Below are 16093 nucleotides of genomic sequence, written 5' to 3'. Positions count from 1 at the left end.
TAATAATATTTCACAATATTACTGTTTTTACTGTATTTTTCATTAAATTAATGCAGCCTTGGTAAGCATGAGAGTCTTTCAAAAACATTTAAAAGCAACTTTTTAACATAGTGTATATTAAAAAGAATTCATATTTTCATTATTTTTAGCTTAAAAATGTCCTAATTTAATATACACTTAATGAACAAATTAATTTGTCTGCATCTTTTAGTTTTAAACTTAAATGCACTGAAAGTTGTCTGTTGATGCATAAAAACATCAAAAATTGCTTCACGCTAAAGCAACTGCTCACAAAATGTAATTCTACCTCATTACTTTTTTATTTGTGTACGACAGCAGATACGGTCCTTCCTAAATCTCTCCATGTATTATTTCACAAAGTTTGGATGACATTTAGAGGGCATTGCAAGCCATAAAATACGCCGAGTCATGTCTTTGTAACTCATTTTGACATTGGGGCAAATTGCTCCCTGTTTCGAAGAGCAATATTTTTGCCCTAAACATTTGAGGTAGAGCCAGTCAGAGAGATGAATGGGGAATGTATGGTCTTGCTCACTGTTGAACTTCTGCCTGAACCTCAGCGGTATGGCTTTTTTACATCACGCTGTAAATACACGTTTCTCAGGACAATTCCACACCATGTTTCTCTGCTTAGAATAGACCACACATTATGGAAACTGTTTTGCATTACTGTAAAGATCTTTTCCAAAATATCACAAAATTCACTTCATGAGGTATAACGTTTTCTTTGTCTGACCAGCCAGACAGAAAAGACAGTCCAAAACAGCATCCTGCAGTAAATCTTCTCACAGTTCATTCATTCACCCAAGCCGAACCACCTTGGGCTTGCGACAGGCATGGGATTTGGAGGTATGCGAAGAGCTATAGATAGTTGGACTTATACAGGAATGATTAAGTTTGGCTTGAGGAGCCACAGCAACGCTTCCATGTCAGCCCCTTGAGATCGATCAGCGTGTCTGATTTTTCCTCAACCGAAACCTCTCATTTGTCAGCATATGAATCATTCCGTCACCCAGGGCTCCTCTGACTCTTTCAGGGAGGCTGGGGGAGAGGTCACAGCCTCCTCCCCGCCTGGCCGAACGTGACTGCGGATTCTCGTTCGGGTCCCGTGGGGAGTAGAGGCTGTCCCATTGTGCACTGATGCACTTCCACCTCCCCCCTGCGCGGCTCCCTTCCTCCCGGCGGGCCGGCGCTCGGCCTGGTCAAGGCTGAGGTGCCACTGGCAGAAATATATGGCAGGATATCGTTCTCTAGCCAGACAAAACAGAGGCTTATTCTGCATGTGCGCATTCAACTCTCTGGCACAAACAGAAAGATGAGAAGAAAGTTGCGGAGAAAAGATCATGGACATGTGAAACTAGTCCAACTGAGTTATTCAATGTTAAATATGACTATAATGGTGTGTTCACACCAAACGTGAAGCGAATATGTGCATCACGTCACTCACTCTAAAGTACTCGCGGGATGGTTTTCGCACCACTCGCATGAATATCATTGCGCAGTCAGTAAAAGTGCAGATAACTATGATCGCTGCTTTGTACATGTTGTGGAAGTACCAAATACGCCTGAAAGCCAAATGTCGACACGTCTGGGTTCACAGCGCTATCCAGAGGTGGATGAGTATTAATCCTGCGTTGATGCGTTACATTTTACTACTATATATACACTAACATAATTTTTTTTTATAAAGCAGTGTCTCTGCTAATAAAATACAACTACCACTACAACTGATTTTAATTGTTTTCTATGCTCCAGATACCTATCATAAAATATTTCTCTTAAATATATAAATTAATTTTTGTGTATTTATATATACATAATAATTACACACAGTATATTAGGCTTTATTAAACTTTTATTCTGTATGCAATTAATCACGATTAATTGTTTTACAGCCCTAATGTCATTCACATCGCCCAGCGTGAATTCACCTCTATCTGCGTCTTTGCATTGACGTTTTATGTAATCTGTTCACGCAAATAATTGAATTCACGTTTGGTGTGAACATTTACTTAATATTACTGAAAAGTGCACAACAGCAACCAGATCTCATGAGTAAACAAATATTTTAGAAGTTGGCTACTGCGTATGAATTCGTACAATTTGAGTCGTATGAAAACAATCTATTTTTACAGAAAAAAGTGCATAAAGCATAAGCTCTAACCCCACCACTAAACCTAATCATATGATTATTGATTCAGAAGTTGTTCGTTCAATCAGATTGCATTAGCTGAGCTGTACATTTTTGATTTTAGTAAAAAAAAAAGACTCATTTGTTCAGGAATCAGACTAAACTGTTATTAATTTACTACAAAGAACCAACTCATTCACAAGGCAATTGTTCAGAATCAGACTACACTGATGAGTAGGGCTGTCGCTAACGATTATTTTGGTACTCGAGAAATCGGTCGATTATTCTGGCGATTAATCGAGCAGTTGAGCCTTTTTAGTGGTAATAAAAATAGACCTAAGTGAATAACAAATTCATATATAATAGCAATGAGGCAATAATAAGTGGTTCAAATAAATCAAAAGCAAGTAATCATATGGTTGCAAAATGATTTGTTGTAATTAATCGATTCAAAATAAAAGTTTATGTTTGCATACTATATTTGTGTGTACTGTATATATTTTATTTATACATAAATACACACATGCATGTATATATTAAGGAAAAATATTTATATATAATATAAATTATTTACAAGTGTTTACATACAAATGCATACAATACATATATTTTTTAAATATATACATGTGTGTGTGTGTATATACATATATATATATATATATATATATATATATATATATATACATAATGTACACACACACGTAGTATGCAAATATAAACTTTTAATTGAAATCGATTAATCACGACTAATCGTTTTGCGGCTTTAGTTTTATTGAACAAAACAGTTTAAATAAAATAATGTAATAAAAACAATGTAATCATATATAATCATATACATTACATCAAATGCCTGCAGAGGGCGCCAACGTCCTGATTGTTTTTTACCTGCCTGATCTCATGACTGTTGGAACGTTTTTGACGAGACACAACGAGATTTCCAACAGAAATGTCCACTAGAGGCAGTAAAACACCGAACACTTGCAGTCGTTTTTGTACATAGCTATTATTACTCCATATGTTTTATTTTTCTGGTCGTAACAAGCTTGCTCGGTAGCTCAGCCGGCACGGAATTGAACTTAGGATGCGGAATCCTTGGATACGAATCCTGAGAAAACCATAACTCAGGGTGAAAGAACTGAAAGATGAGATCGAAAAACAACAACTCTTGCAATTGCGTTTTTACGCCACATTCAGTTTTATTTATACTATCGTGTAAGTTTAGGTGTAGTGCAGATGGTACGATATTTTAAAACATCATGGAGCATTAGAGTTTTAGCGCCACTCAATGGACATTGCAAATCAGAACTGTGACACATGCAAAAACCAACGTCACATAAAACGTATCGTATGTACGTTCATCTGTTCCAGGGAAAAAAAACATTCTTACAGCGCCACTCAGTGGACATTTCTGTTGTAAACTGAAGTGATAAGTACTTATTGGTGCGTATTTCACGTCTCGTGAAAACGTTTGTACAGGTTTTTACATTTTAGAATGTATGTGATAACAGTTAATGAATCCAGATGTCACTTGGTTCTGCTATTTGAAAAAATAGAACCAGTTTGTAACAAGAAAACACTTCTTAATTCTGACACCTACTGTTTTATCCAACTAATAACGAACGTTTGGGATGAGTGTTAAAGAAACCAGTATTTTTGCGATTCTGTTTAGTGGTGCTAGAGGTGCAGAAATGACATTTCACCTTAACTTAAATGTTTAATACTATAAATACATTTTGTTTTGTCATCCAACTTTTATCTTTTTCTTTTTCAAATTCTTTACAACGGTTTTCTAACATCCATGGAGGTATACAGATGAGGAAACAGAACCCAAACCATTGTGGTTTGCACACATAATCCAACTTGAATTCAGACTTATTATCAGGCCCTCACAATAATTTACATTCCCATTTTATGTTCCCAGTCTAAATACCAGCTTAAATGAAGCACATTTTAAGTCCTTCTCTTAGCTAAAACAAATGTGTGCTTATTCAAATCACTAAAGAATTTTCTACATGACAAGAGCGGGTCAAGTCGACCTACCTTTTTATAGTGGACGCCAGAGGGTTGACGGGATTCCACGCCATGCATTCCAACTGTGACGCCATTTGATATAAATTATCACTGCTGGGATTGAAAAACAACAGAAATGCTATTACAGAAAATATGCATATACAGTATTTTCCTATACTACAAGCCCTCTTAATTTTACAAAACAGCAACCACTGTCAGATGTAAAGAATGTGTGAATGAAAAATAGCCTTTTTTGACAAAGGCATCCTGGGTAACAGCGAATGAATGTGTCATATGTGCACAAAAAAAGGAGGTTACCCACACCAGCGGGGGTGATCGGTTAATCAGGTCATCCCTCTGACCAAAAAACTGCCATACGTTATTAAAAGCATGTCTGTAGGACCATTAGTTTCCCTGCCAGGTGCTCACCCAAACACATAGTTTGGATTTATCTACAGCAACTCTGACATCATAGTGTTTCATCATAGACAGGCAACAGCGTACGGCCGTATGAACTGGTACCTGGTACTGCTTGCTTCACTGCTCGAGAAACATAATGGTATTTCAGCATCAGCAGAGTTTGTTTGGAGAAAATACTGCCTGAAGAAACTAATTTGACACCGTTGTGTTAGAAAATGTTTTAGGATTGTTTCAAAAATGAATAATTTGCCATATTATCAAGGGTATATTCCTACACAAGTATTTGTGGCATAATGTTGGTGACCTCAAAAATACATTTGACTTCTTTACATTTTGACGACTTCTTTAAAAAAGCGAATGGACCCAATTTGCATTGGTTTTGATGATTTTAGTATGCAAAAATAATTTATTAATCTTTTCTGTGTGAATTTATATCTATTTTTACAATTTTTACCATGAGTATGTAACACCTAACACCATAAAACCTTAAAATGACTGCAAAAAATATTATTTATATAGCTTTGCATCTCAGATAATACACTAGTTTTAACAGAAATTTTAATGTCAGTACTTTTATAAAAAGAACTTGGAATATTCCTTTGAACAGACTAGAATATGAAGAAGCCAGACCATAAATTTTAAAATGTTCACTGTTTTAAAAGTAGAGCCACGCAACGTAGAAACGATCAGTAAGCAATTCCTAAAACCCTACAACTTTAAAATTACTGTAAAATGATTATTTTTGCAAGTCTACATCTCAAATAATACAGAGGTTTTAACAGAATTAATGTCATTACTTTTATAAAATTAACCTGGAATATTCCTTTAAACAGTAAAATATGAAGAAGACCATAAATGTGACCCTGGACTACAAAACCAGTCATAAGTGTCAAAAATAAGATTCTTACATATGAAAGCTGAATAAATAAGCTTTCCATTGATGTATGGTTTGTTAAGATAGGACAATATTTGGCCGAGATACAACTATTTAAAAATCATGAATCTGAGGGTGCAATAAAATCTAAATATTGAGAAAATTGCCTTTAAAGTTCATTAAACAATGTTCTTAATAATGTATATTACTAATCAAAAATTAAGTTTTCATACATTTACAGTAGGAATTTTACAAAATATCTTCATGGAACATGACTTTAGTTAATTTCCTAATGATTTTTGCCATAAAAGAAAAATCAATAATTTTGACCCATACAATGTATTTTTGGCTATTGCTACAAATAAACCCCAGCGACTTAAGACTGGTTTCGTGGTCCAGGGTCACAAATGTTAAAATGTTCACTGTTTTAAAAAGTAAAACCACAAGATGTAGAAAAGATTAGTAAGCATTTTTTAGCCAATTTAAATTTTACAATTAATTTTACAATTCTTACAACCCTAAAACCTTAAAATGACTGTAAAAATTATTATTTATACAGTTCTACATCTCAAATAATACACAGTTTTAACAGAATTAATGTCAGTATTTGTATAAAATAAATCTGGAATATTTCTTTAAATAGAGGAAGATTTGATGAAGCCAGACCATAAATAATAAAATGTTCACTTTTTAAAAAGCAGAGCCACAAGAAGCAGAAAATTCTATTTTTTTAACCTATATTTAATTTTACAATTAATTTTACAATGCATAAAACCATAAAACCTGCTTTGCAGTTCAAATAATACACAGGTTTTTAACAAAAGAATTTATGTAAGTGCTTTTATAAAACAAACCTGGAATATTCCTTTTAACTGGATAAAATACATGACGTTATTATAATTTTAGTATGCATTTTAGTATGCATTATGCAAAAATTGCAAAAATTGCTCTTTAATACTTTTTGTAAAGTTATATCCAAAAAAACCTAAAACCAAAAATAAATAAATAAAATGACAATAAAAATTGACACAGCTTTGCAGCTCAAATAATACACTGGTACACTGGAAAAATTAATGTAAGTGCTTTTATAAAATGAACCTGGAATATTCCTTTAAACAGAGTAGAAACTGTATGAGGAAGCCAAACTATAAATGTTAAAATGTTCACGGTTTTAAAAGTAGAGACGTAGAAAAGCCTAGTAAGCAATTTTTTAAAGCTAAATTCAGTTTTACAATCAATTTTACAATTCTTAAAAATATAAAACCTTAAAATGACTGTACAGCTTGATTTACACAGCTCAAATAATACACAGGTTTTTAACAGAATTAATGTAAATGCTTTTATAAAATAAACCTGGAATATTCCTTTTAACAGGATAAAATACATGATAGGCCAAGCGTTAAACTTTAAAATGCTATTATTTTAAAAGTAAAACCACAAGATGTACAGTAAACAATGTTAACATAATTTGCATTATGCAAAAAAGGCTTATTAATCATTTCTTTGTAAAGTTATATCCAATTTTAAGATTCATTGCCATGAAAACGTAATGCCTAAAACCATAAAACCTTAAAAAAAAATTGATTTACTCAGCTTTGCTGTTTAAATAATAAACCAGTTTTAGCAGAATTAATGTCAGTGCTTTTATAAAAAGAACCTGGAATATTCCTTTAAACAGATAAACAAACATGAAGAAACCAAACCAAAAATGTTAAAATGTATAATTTTAACAGGTAAAATTTGCAGCAATAGCCAAAAATAGATTATATGGATCAAAATTATCGATTGCTTAATTTTTTATTCATTTGAACTTCATTTGGACAACTGTAAAGGTGATTTTCTCAGTTTTTTTTTTTTTTTTTTTTTTTTTTTTGCACCCTCAGATTACAGATCAATGGAAAGCTTATTTATTCATTATTTCAAATTATGTATAAATCTCAGTTTCATAAATTTGATCCTTATGACTGGTTTTGTGGTCCTGGGTTACACATATTTAAGTGTACAGCCAAAAAACAGAGAAAAAAATAGTATGTGATTTTTTTTTTTTAAGCTAAATTCGATTTTACAATTAATTTTACAATTCTTAAAACTATAAAACCTTATAATGACTGTACCAATTATGATTTACACAGCTTTGCAGCTCAAATACTACACAGAATTTTAACAGAAGAATTATTGTCAGTGCTTTTATAAAATAAACCCGTAATATTTCTTTAAACAGGATAAAATACATGATGGATCCAACATTAAAATACTCACTGTTTCAGAAGTACAGCCAAAAGATGTACAGTAAACTGTGTTAATATGATTTTAGTATGTATGTTTTATGCAAACATTGCATACTATTTATTTCTTCGTAAAGATATATCCAATTTTACGTAATGCCTAAAACCATAAAACCTTAAAATGACAGTAAAAATTATTTTACACAGCTTTGCATCTCAAAACCGGTTTTAACAGAAGAATTCATGTCAGTGCTTTTATAATATGAACCTGGAATGTTTCTTTAAACAGAGTAAAATATGATGAAGCCAGACCATAAATGTTAAAATGTTCACTGTTTTAAAAGTAGAGAGACAAGACGTAGTAAGCAATTTTTTTGCTATATTAAATTTTACAGCTACACACACATTTACACAGTTGATTTTAGTATGCATTATGCAAAAGTTGCTTTCTAATAATTTTTTTGTAAAGTTAAATCCAATTTTACGATTCACTGCCATAAAAACATAATGCCTAAAACCTTAAAATAACAGTACAAATTATGATTTACACAGCTTTGCAGCTCAAACAATATACGTTTTTAACAGAATTAATGTAAGTGCTTTTATAAAATAGACCTTTAATATTCCTTTAGGATAAAATGCATAATGAAGCCAGGCCTTAAACATTAAAATACTATTGTACTAAAAGTACAGCCACAAGATGTACAATAAACAATGTGTTAATATGACTTTAATAAGCTTACTAATAATTTATTTGTAAAGTTATGTCCAATTTAACCTAATGTCTAAAACCTTAAAATGACAGTAAAAATTGATTTACACAGCTTTGCAGCTCAAATAATATACGTTTTTAACAGAAATAATGTCAGTGATTTTATAAAATGAACCTTGAATGATCCTTTAAACAGAGTAAAATATTAAGAAACAAGACCATAAATGTTTCAAAGTAGAGCCACAAGACGTTAAAAGACTTTTTTTTTAAGCTAAATTCAATTTTACAATTAATTTTGCAATTCTTAAAACCATAAAAACTTTGAATTAGATATAAGTGCTTTTATAAATGTTAAAATGTTTGCTGTTTTAAATGTAGGGCCACAAGACGTAGTAAAACTTTTTTTAAGCTAAATTCAGTTTTACAATAAATTTTACAATTTCTAAAATCATAGAATGTTAAAATAACTATAAATTATGATTAACACAGCATTGCAGCTCAAATAACACACAGGTTTTTAACAGAATTAATATGTGCTTTTATAAAATAAACCTGAAATATTCCTTTAAACAGACCAAAATATGAAGAAGCCAAACCATAAATGTTAAAATGTTTGCTGTTTTAAATGTAGAGCCACAAGATAAGCAGTTTTAAGCTATATATTCAATTTTACAATCCACTGCCATGACAATGTAATGATTAATAAAAAGCCATAAAACCTTAAAACTGACCAAACAACTGATTTGCATAGTTTTTGCTTATACAAAATGAATTGAAAATAGCTTGTTTTACGATCTAATATATGGTCTGGTAAGCTCCCCTGCTCAGCTTTGCTCTGTGAACATGGTCTGGATCTTTGTTTTTCATTTTTGACGCACCAGACGCAGATGCAGGAAGCCTGCAGATTGTGAAGAGTTTACATTTTCGTACACTACATCTGCTTTTGAGATTAACAGCAGCCTAATTTGACTTTGACTTGACTTTGGCCATGTTTTAATTCCAGCCACCTCGTGCTACCTAAAACCCGTTTTAACCGGAGGCCTGTGTAAATACAGGGCTGTAGGTACCAGGCATTTGATTTGAAAAGCAGCACAGCGTTGCGATTTGAGGATTCACAGCCGCCTAGGAGGCTGTTTATTACAGCGCCGAGAAGCGGGAACTGGAAAATGCGGTTCGACCTGAGTCAAAGTCCTCTTATCATCCCAATTCTGTTATTTTGAATCTTTATGTTCCCTCTGCGCTGGAAAAACAACATGGCGAAAGCATCCGAGGAATGCGAGATCATTTCGGGGCTGTAGTACTCGCGCTGTTAGCCCAAGTTGCGAAGGGAATTCCACCGAGAACGGTTAACCACTTATCAGAATGAAAGAATTCAGAGCTGGTCTGAAAGTGCAACCGGGTGGTGGATTAAACCGTTTATCTTGGCGTTGTACACAGTGCTGTTCAGCACTTGACCTTTGTTAACCACGTTTGACAGAACCCAGCTTTGATTTGGCAATAGGCTGTCTAATCAAATTATACCAATTTGCATTTTTAACCTCTGACACTATTGATAAAATCTGGGATTATAAAATATAACATTAGTATTAGAAATAATATAATATAATATAATATAATATAATATAATATAATATAATATAATAGTATTTATTTTAATATTTATCTTGTGTATTATTTAATGGATGTTTTTGATTTTATCAAATCTTATTTTCTTGCCATGGTTTTAAATTTATCTTATAATCATATAAATATTGTAAAAATAAGTATAACATGTTTAAAAAATACAAAAATAGATATTCTTGTATATTATTTAATGGTCTTTTTGGATTTAATATTTTCCCTTTTTTTTTGTCTTGGTGTTAAACTTACTTCAGTGTTAATTAATTAATTAATTTATTTATAAAAAATAATATTTATTGCTTGTGTATATATTTCGTCATGGTTTTAAGTGTTTTAAGTTGTACAAAACTTTGAATCAGTTTATGTTTTAAATAAATTAATTATATTAAAATAAAATAAAAATGACTTAATATAGTACCTATGCAAGAGATAAAGAAAGAATTTTTTTTTTTAATTGATTTTAGAAATTATACCAACTTGCATTTTTAACCCGACACTTATATACTGATGGAATTTGTTTTTTTTTTCCAGAAAAATTAATATTAGTATTTATTTTAATATGTATCGTCTTGTGTATTATGTAATGGTATTAATATAAAATAATAAAAATAAGTATTATAACGTTATTAAAATACAAAAATAAATCTTTTTGTTTATCTTTTGTGTATTATTTAATGGTATTTTTGGATTTAATATTTGTACAATTTTTTTTATTTACTTGAGTATTAATATAATAATTGTAACAAATTATAAAATATTATATATGAAAATGAATATTTTTAAAATGTAGCTTTTGTGTCTTCTTTAATGGTCTTTGTAATTTATATATATATTTTTTCTTGTCATGTTTTTAAATTTTATTTTAAGTTTTACAGAACTTTGGATCAGTTTATGTTGTAAATAAATTAATTATTTTACCCAACTTGATACAGTATTTATGCAAGAGATAAAAAAAAAAAAAAAAAAAGAAACTTTTTTTCTCTTAAATAACAATTTTTTTTATTTTATTTTTTTTATTAATTCCATAAATATTTTTGTTTATATCGAGGCATTGGAGATTACATTACTCTTTAGAAGTTTGGGGGCAGTAACATTTATTTATTTATTTATTTATTTATTCATTCATATAGAAAAGCATGCATTTAGTCAAAAGTGACAGTAAAGACATTTATAATATTACAAAAGATTTCTGTTTCAAATAAATGCTGTTTTTTTTTTAACTTTTTAATCATCAGAGAATCTTGAAAAAGACTCTTTTCAACATTAATAATAATAATAAAATTCTCTTTAGCAGCAAATCAGCATATTAGATCGTGACAGTGAAGACTGGAGTAATGATGCTGAAAATTTAGCTTTGCATCACAGGAATAAATTACATTTAAAAATATATTCAAATTGAAAAACGTTATTCTGAATTAGAATAATATTTCACAATATTACTGCTTTTACTGTATCTTTAATCAAATAAATGCAGCCTTGGTGAGCACATCTCTTTAAAAAACATTAAAAAATTGTACCGACCTTAAACTTTTAAACAGTACTGTAGGCCCTGTAGAAACTTTATTTGAACATCCTGTGCTCCTTTTCCTTCTCTTGTTACCTAACTTCCCCACTTCCTCTACGTGCTCAGTGGCAGCTTGACTTTTTGGAGCCGCCATAACAGATTTTGATGTGTTTCTGATTGTTGCATGGGCCTGGTTGCTGAACAGAACTGGATTTGAACTTCCTGCACCCCGTGTGTCCTGACAGCTATCGGTTGTACTGTCTGTAGCCTGTCTGGACAATTTTTTTTTAAAGAATTTGGTGGCCATGTGCATGACTTTTCTTTCATATTACTCATTTCTCATTTCGTATCTCATTTCCTTCATATCTTTTTGGATACATAGGCCATTGCATGTCACAAAGTCTGTTTTTCTGTTCAGGAAGCATTTAAGAAATATCTGAAGCAGCAATGATCTACATGTCTTGTAGAGAGAGAGAGAGAGAGGAGTCAGATGTGTAAGGAACATGTTTCAGAAGGCCTTGAGATGTTATTTGTGATGGATAGGACTGGAGCTGTACCTGTTGTATGGGTTCCTCAGAAGCAGAGCCTGACTTCCTGTACAGCTGTCAGAGGGAGTGTGGCAGCCGTATACCGGAGGAGGAACGGGATACTGCTGGTCACCTGAAATGCAACAGAAATATAAATGAAAAGCCTTTGATAGCATCTATTTCTGGCATTGACTTGATTTCTACGATTTTATACGCAAACACCTGCTATTATGTTTATATTATTATTAGTAGTAGTATTAACAATATTGCGATTTTGAATAATAAAGTAAATCATAACTAATAATAACATTTAGAAAAATACAAAAATAAATATTAGTATTTATTTTAATATTTATCATGTGTATAACATTAAACAAATATTGTAAAATAATTAATATTTAATAATTAAGTAATTAATAACTAATAATAAGTTATAAAAATAATTATTAAATGTTCTTCTCATAGTTTTAAATTTAGTACTAAATTAAATTATGATGTTTGTGTAATTATTATTATTATTATTATTATTATTATTTAAGATGTACAATGTTATTTACCTTACAAATTATTTTAGATATTAATGTAAAGATTATACAAATATTGTAATAATAATTAATAATATTTGATGATAAAGTAATTAATAAGTAACAATATAAGTTATACTAATATCAAAATAAATATTCATATTTATTTGAATATTTATCCTGTGTATTATTTAATGGTCTTTTGGATTATATTATATATATTATTATCATTATTATTATTGAAGGCATACAATATTATTTTTACATTAATTTTATATTATTGCAGACATTGATGTAAATATTATGCAGATGTTGTAAAAATTATTTATATTTAATAATAAGTAATTAATAACAAATAATACAAGTTATAAAAATACAAATATATATATATATATATATAGTATTTATTTTAATATTTATCCTGTGTATTATTTAATGGTCCTTTGGGGTTTTATATTTTATATATTATTATTTAAGACTTACAATATTATTTTTATATTAATTTTGTATTATTTTAGACAATGTAAAGATTTTACAAATATTGTAAAAATAATTAATATTTAAAACATTAATAACTAATAAAAGTTACAAAATTACAATAAAAATAAATATTAGTATTTTTTTTATATTTATCCTGTTTATATTTATCCTATTTATCCTGAGTATTAAAATAAATCATGCTGTTTGTTATTATTATTATTATTATTATTATTATTATTATTATTATTTAATGGTGTTTTTATTTGTCTTATTTTTTTCTCATAGGTTCAAATGTATCTGGGTATCATGCTGTAATCATGCTGTTTGTCATTATTATTATTATTATTATTATTATTATTATTATTATTATTATTATTATTAAGACATAAAATTATTTTAATTATTTTAAAATTTATTTTACATTATTGTAGACATTAATGTAAACATTACACATACATACATAAATATATATATTATACATATAACATTATACATTATACTGTTAAAATGGTTAACTTAATAAATAATATTTAGTAATAAAGTAATTAATAACTAATACAAAATACAAAAATAAATATTAGTATTACTTTAATATTTATCCTGTGTTTTATTTAATGGTCTTTTTGGATTTTATATTTGTCTTATTTTTTCTCATAGTTTTAAATTCATCTGAGTATTAAAATAAATGTATAAACATTGTAAATTGTTATAAAATGTTACAATTTTTTTTTTTTTTTTTGTATTATTTAATTGTCTTTTTGGATTTAACATTTTTCCTGTTTCCTTGTGATGATATTAAATTCCTTGAATATTATTATAAACATTATATAATATATATTATATATATATAAAATAAAAATATTAAAATAGGCCTAAATATTAATGTTTACCATTTATGCCTTTTGTGTCTTCTGTTTTTTTTATACATATTTTCACTTGTCAATATTTTACGTTTTTCCTCTTCAAATGGCAGAACTGTGGAACAGTTTTAAATAATTGTTTTAAATAAACACGACTTTATTCAGTAACAATGCAAGAGATAAAAAAAAAATAGTTTTAAAGAAAAATAAACGTTTTTTTCCTTAAATAGCAAGAAATGTTCTAATATTTCATCTCTATAACTCCTAGGATAACCACATTGCATTTGAATAAATTTAGTTTTTAATAATTCTCCACAGAGTTTAATTAAGGAGAATGAACATTTGCGCACTCTGTTTGTCTTGAGTCCCTGTTGGAAAATATCCATGCCTGGATGCTCAGAGTATCATAACTTTGCTGTTCCAGGGAAACGCATGATCGAGCATGTGTGGCGTAGTCCGTCTTACAAAGGGAATATGAGCGCGAGGGAGGGTTATGGAGACGCAGCCGAGTACACTTAGCAGTTATGAAAACAACAGGCTGACTTTCTTTGAAGCCATAAAGCACGCAGACCTCTCGCTCCCCGTTTCAAAGTGCAAATGAAGAATCGCTGTTTTGGCTCATCCGGCCCCCGTATTGTGAATGCGTCCCATGGTAGTTCGAAACATTCCGAAAGGCATCTCGCATCGCCACAAGCGCGGAGACCTCAGGCACAATTTACTGCGGCACCACGAACACCGAATCGTCCGGTTAGCTGTTTGCTGATGTTTAACATCATGACGTGCGTAAGAGCAGAGAGGACTACAGGGAGAAAAAAAACTCTAGGCTGATTTACTGTTCAGCAATGGGACGTTTTGTGCAACTTGCCCCCTGAATGACATTACAGAGATCGCTCTGAAAGTTCAAAGAGCAAGGGCAAGATCTCAAACACGCAGAAAGTGTTTGCAGATTGGAATCTTTTCCAATATGTGCATTTATAAAAACACTATAAAGTGTAATTTAGTGCATGGGGTGTTTGTGTTTACCCATGTTGCTTTGCTGCGTTATAGGGTCCTCGTGCTTGAAGGAATGGTTGGGAAACTGCGAGGTGTGGTGGGAAGGCGTGTGGCCGTAGTTTGTGGCTCCATCAAAAGAAACTGTGCCGTAACCTAGGACAGATAATATAAATGAAGTCAGAAATATTGCATGTATATTTAAAAAAAAAAAAAAAAAAAATTATATTTTAAAATATATTATTTTTATATAATCGTAAAAAATATAGATTTTACAAAGAGATCTTATATGTTTTAGAAATTTTAGAATTGTATTATTCCATAAATGTCAAGTATTTACTGTTTAGATGGAAATATAAATAAAGTTAGAAATATTTATATAATATATATATATATATATATATGAAATTTAGAAATATTTATTTGTGTTTTAGAAATTGTAGAATTGTCTGATGTGTGTGGATATACATATAAATTCAACTTCAAATAAGCTTCAAATATTTTCAGTTAAGATGAAAATATAAGTCAGAAATATTTCTTATATAAATATTTACTTTCAATTATATATTTGTAATATTGTTCTTAAAGCATCTGAAGTTAAGATGGAAAAATAAATGAAGTGAAAAATATTTATTTGCATTTTAGAAATGGTAGAATTGCCAAATATTGCGGTAAACATCAAATATTTCATGCTGAGATGGAAATATAAATAAAATCAAAAGTATTTAAAATATATATATATATATATATATATATATATATATATATCTTATAACATTTATATTTTAGAAATTTTAAAAATGTCCTAATTACTCTATAAACTTCAGATATATTCAATTGAGATAAAAATATTAAGTCAGAAATATTTTAAATATATAAATATTTCTAATTTTTTAAAACATATTTTGAAAATATTGTTCTGAAAGCATTTATGTTTTAGAAGCATTTATGTTTTATTATTATTATTTTTTTAAATATATATTTTACAACATTTATAGCTTAGAAATTTTAGAAAAGGCCAAATTACTCCAGAAACTTCAAATATTTTCAGTTGAGCTGGAAATATAAATGAAATTAAATATATAGGTTTTTAAATATTCTTAAAAATATATATTTCTGATTTTCTAATTTTTCTGTAAACTTCAAATATTTTCAGTTGAGCTGGAAATATAAATGAAGTCAGAAATATTTTAAA

The 16093-nt window shown here is 29.5% G+C and overlaps 1 protein-coding gene and 1 long non-coding RNA gene across 5 annotated transcripts in view; one reads left to right on the top strand and one right to left on the bottom strand.

Annotated features, from left to right (window-relative positions):
• LOC127156859 (uncharacterized) overlaps positions 1-16093 on the top strand; it is a 66966-nt gene that overhangs the window by 41952 nt on the left and 8921 nt on the right. The window lies entirely within an intron of this gene.
• The window catches only part of wt1a (WT1 transcription factor a), a 31946-nt gene that overhangs the window by 11113 nt on the left and 4740 nt on the right, over positions 1-16093 (bottom strand). For 2 of the 4 annotated variants that reach the window (XM_051099969.1, XM_051099967.1), the window contains exons 2-4: positions 14932-15054; positions 12075-12177; positions 4193-4273 (exon numbers count right to left, since the gene is read on the bottom strand). In XM_051099969.1, the coding sequence (XP_050955926.1) occupies positions 4193-4273; positions 12075-12177; positions 14932-15054 (307 nt within the window). Of the gene's footprint in view, positions 1-4192; positions 4277-12074; positions 12178-14931; positions 15055-16093 lie in introns of all 4 variants that reach the window. The other 2 variants (XM_051099968.1, XM_051099966.1) reach the window with 1 other exon arrangement.

This window comes from Labeo rohita, chromosome 25 (assembly GCF_022985175.1).
Source record: "Labeo rohita strain BAU-BD-2019 chromosome 25, IGBB_LRoh.1.0, whole genome shotgun sequence".
Taxonomy (NCBI): Eukaryota; Metazoa; Chordata; class Actinopteri; order Cypriniformes; family Cyprinidae; genus Labeo; species Labeo rohita.
Note: the sequence above shows the minus strand (reverse complement) of the source record. Positions and strands in the feature narration are given on the sequence as shown.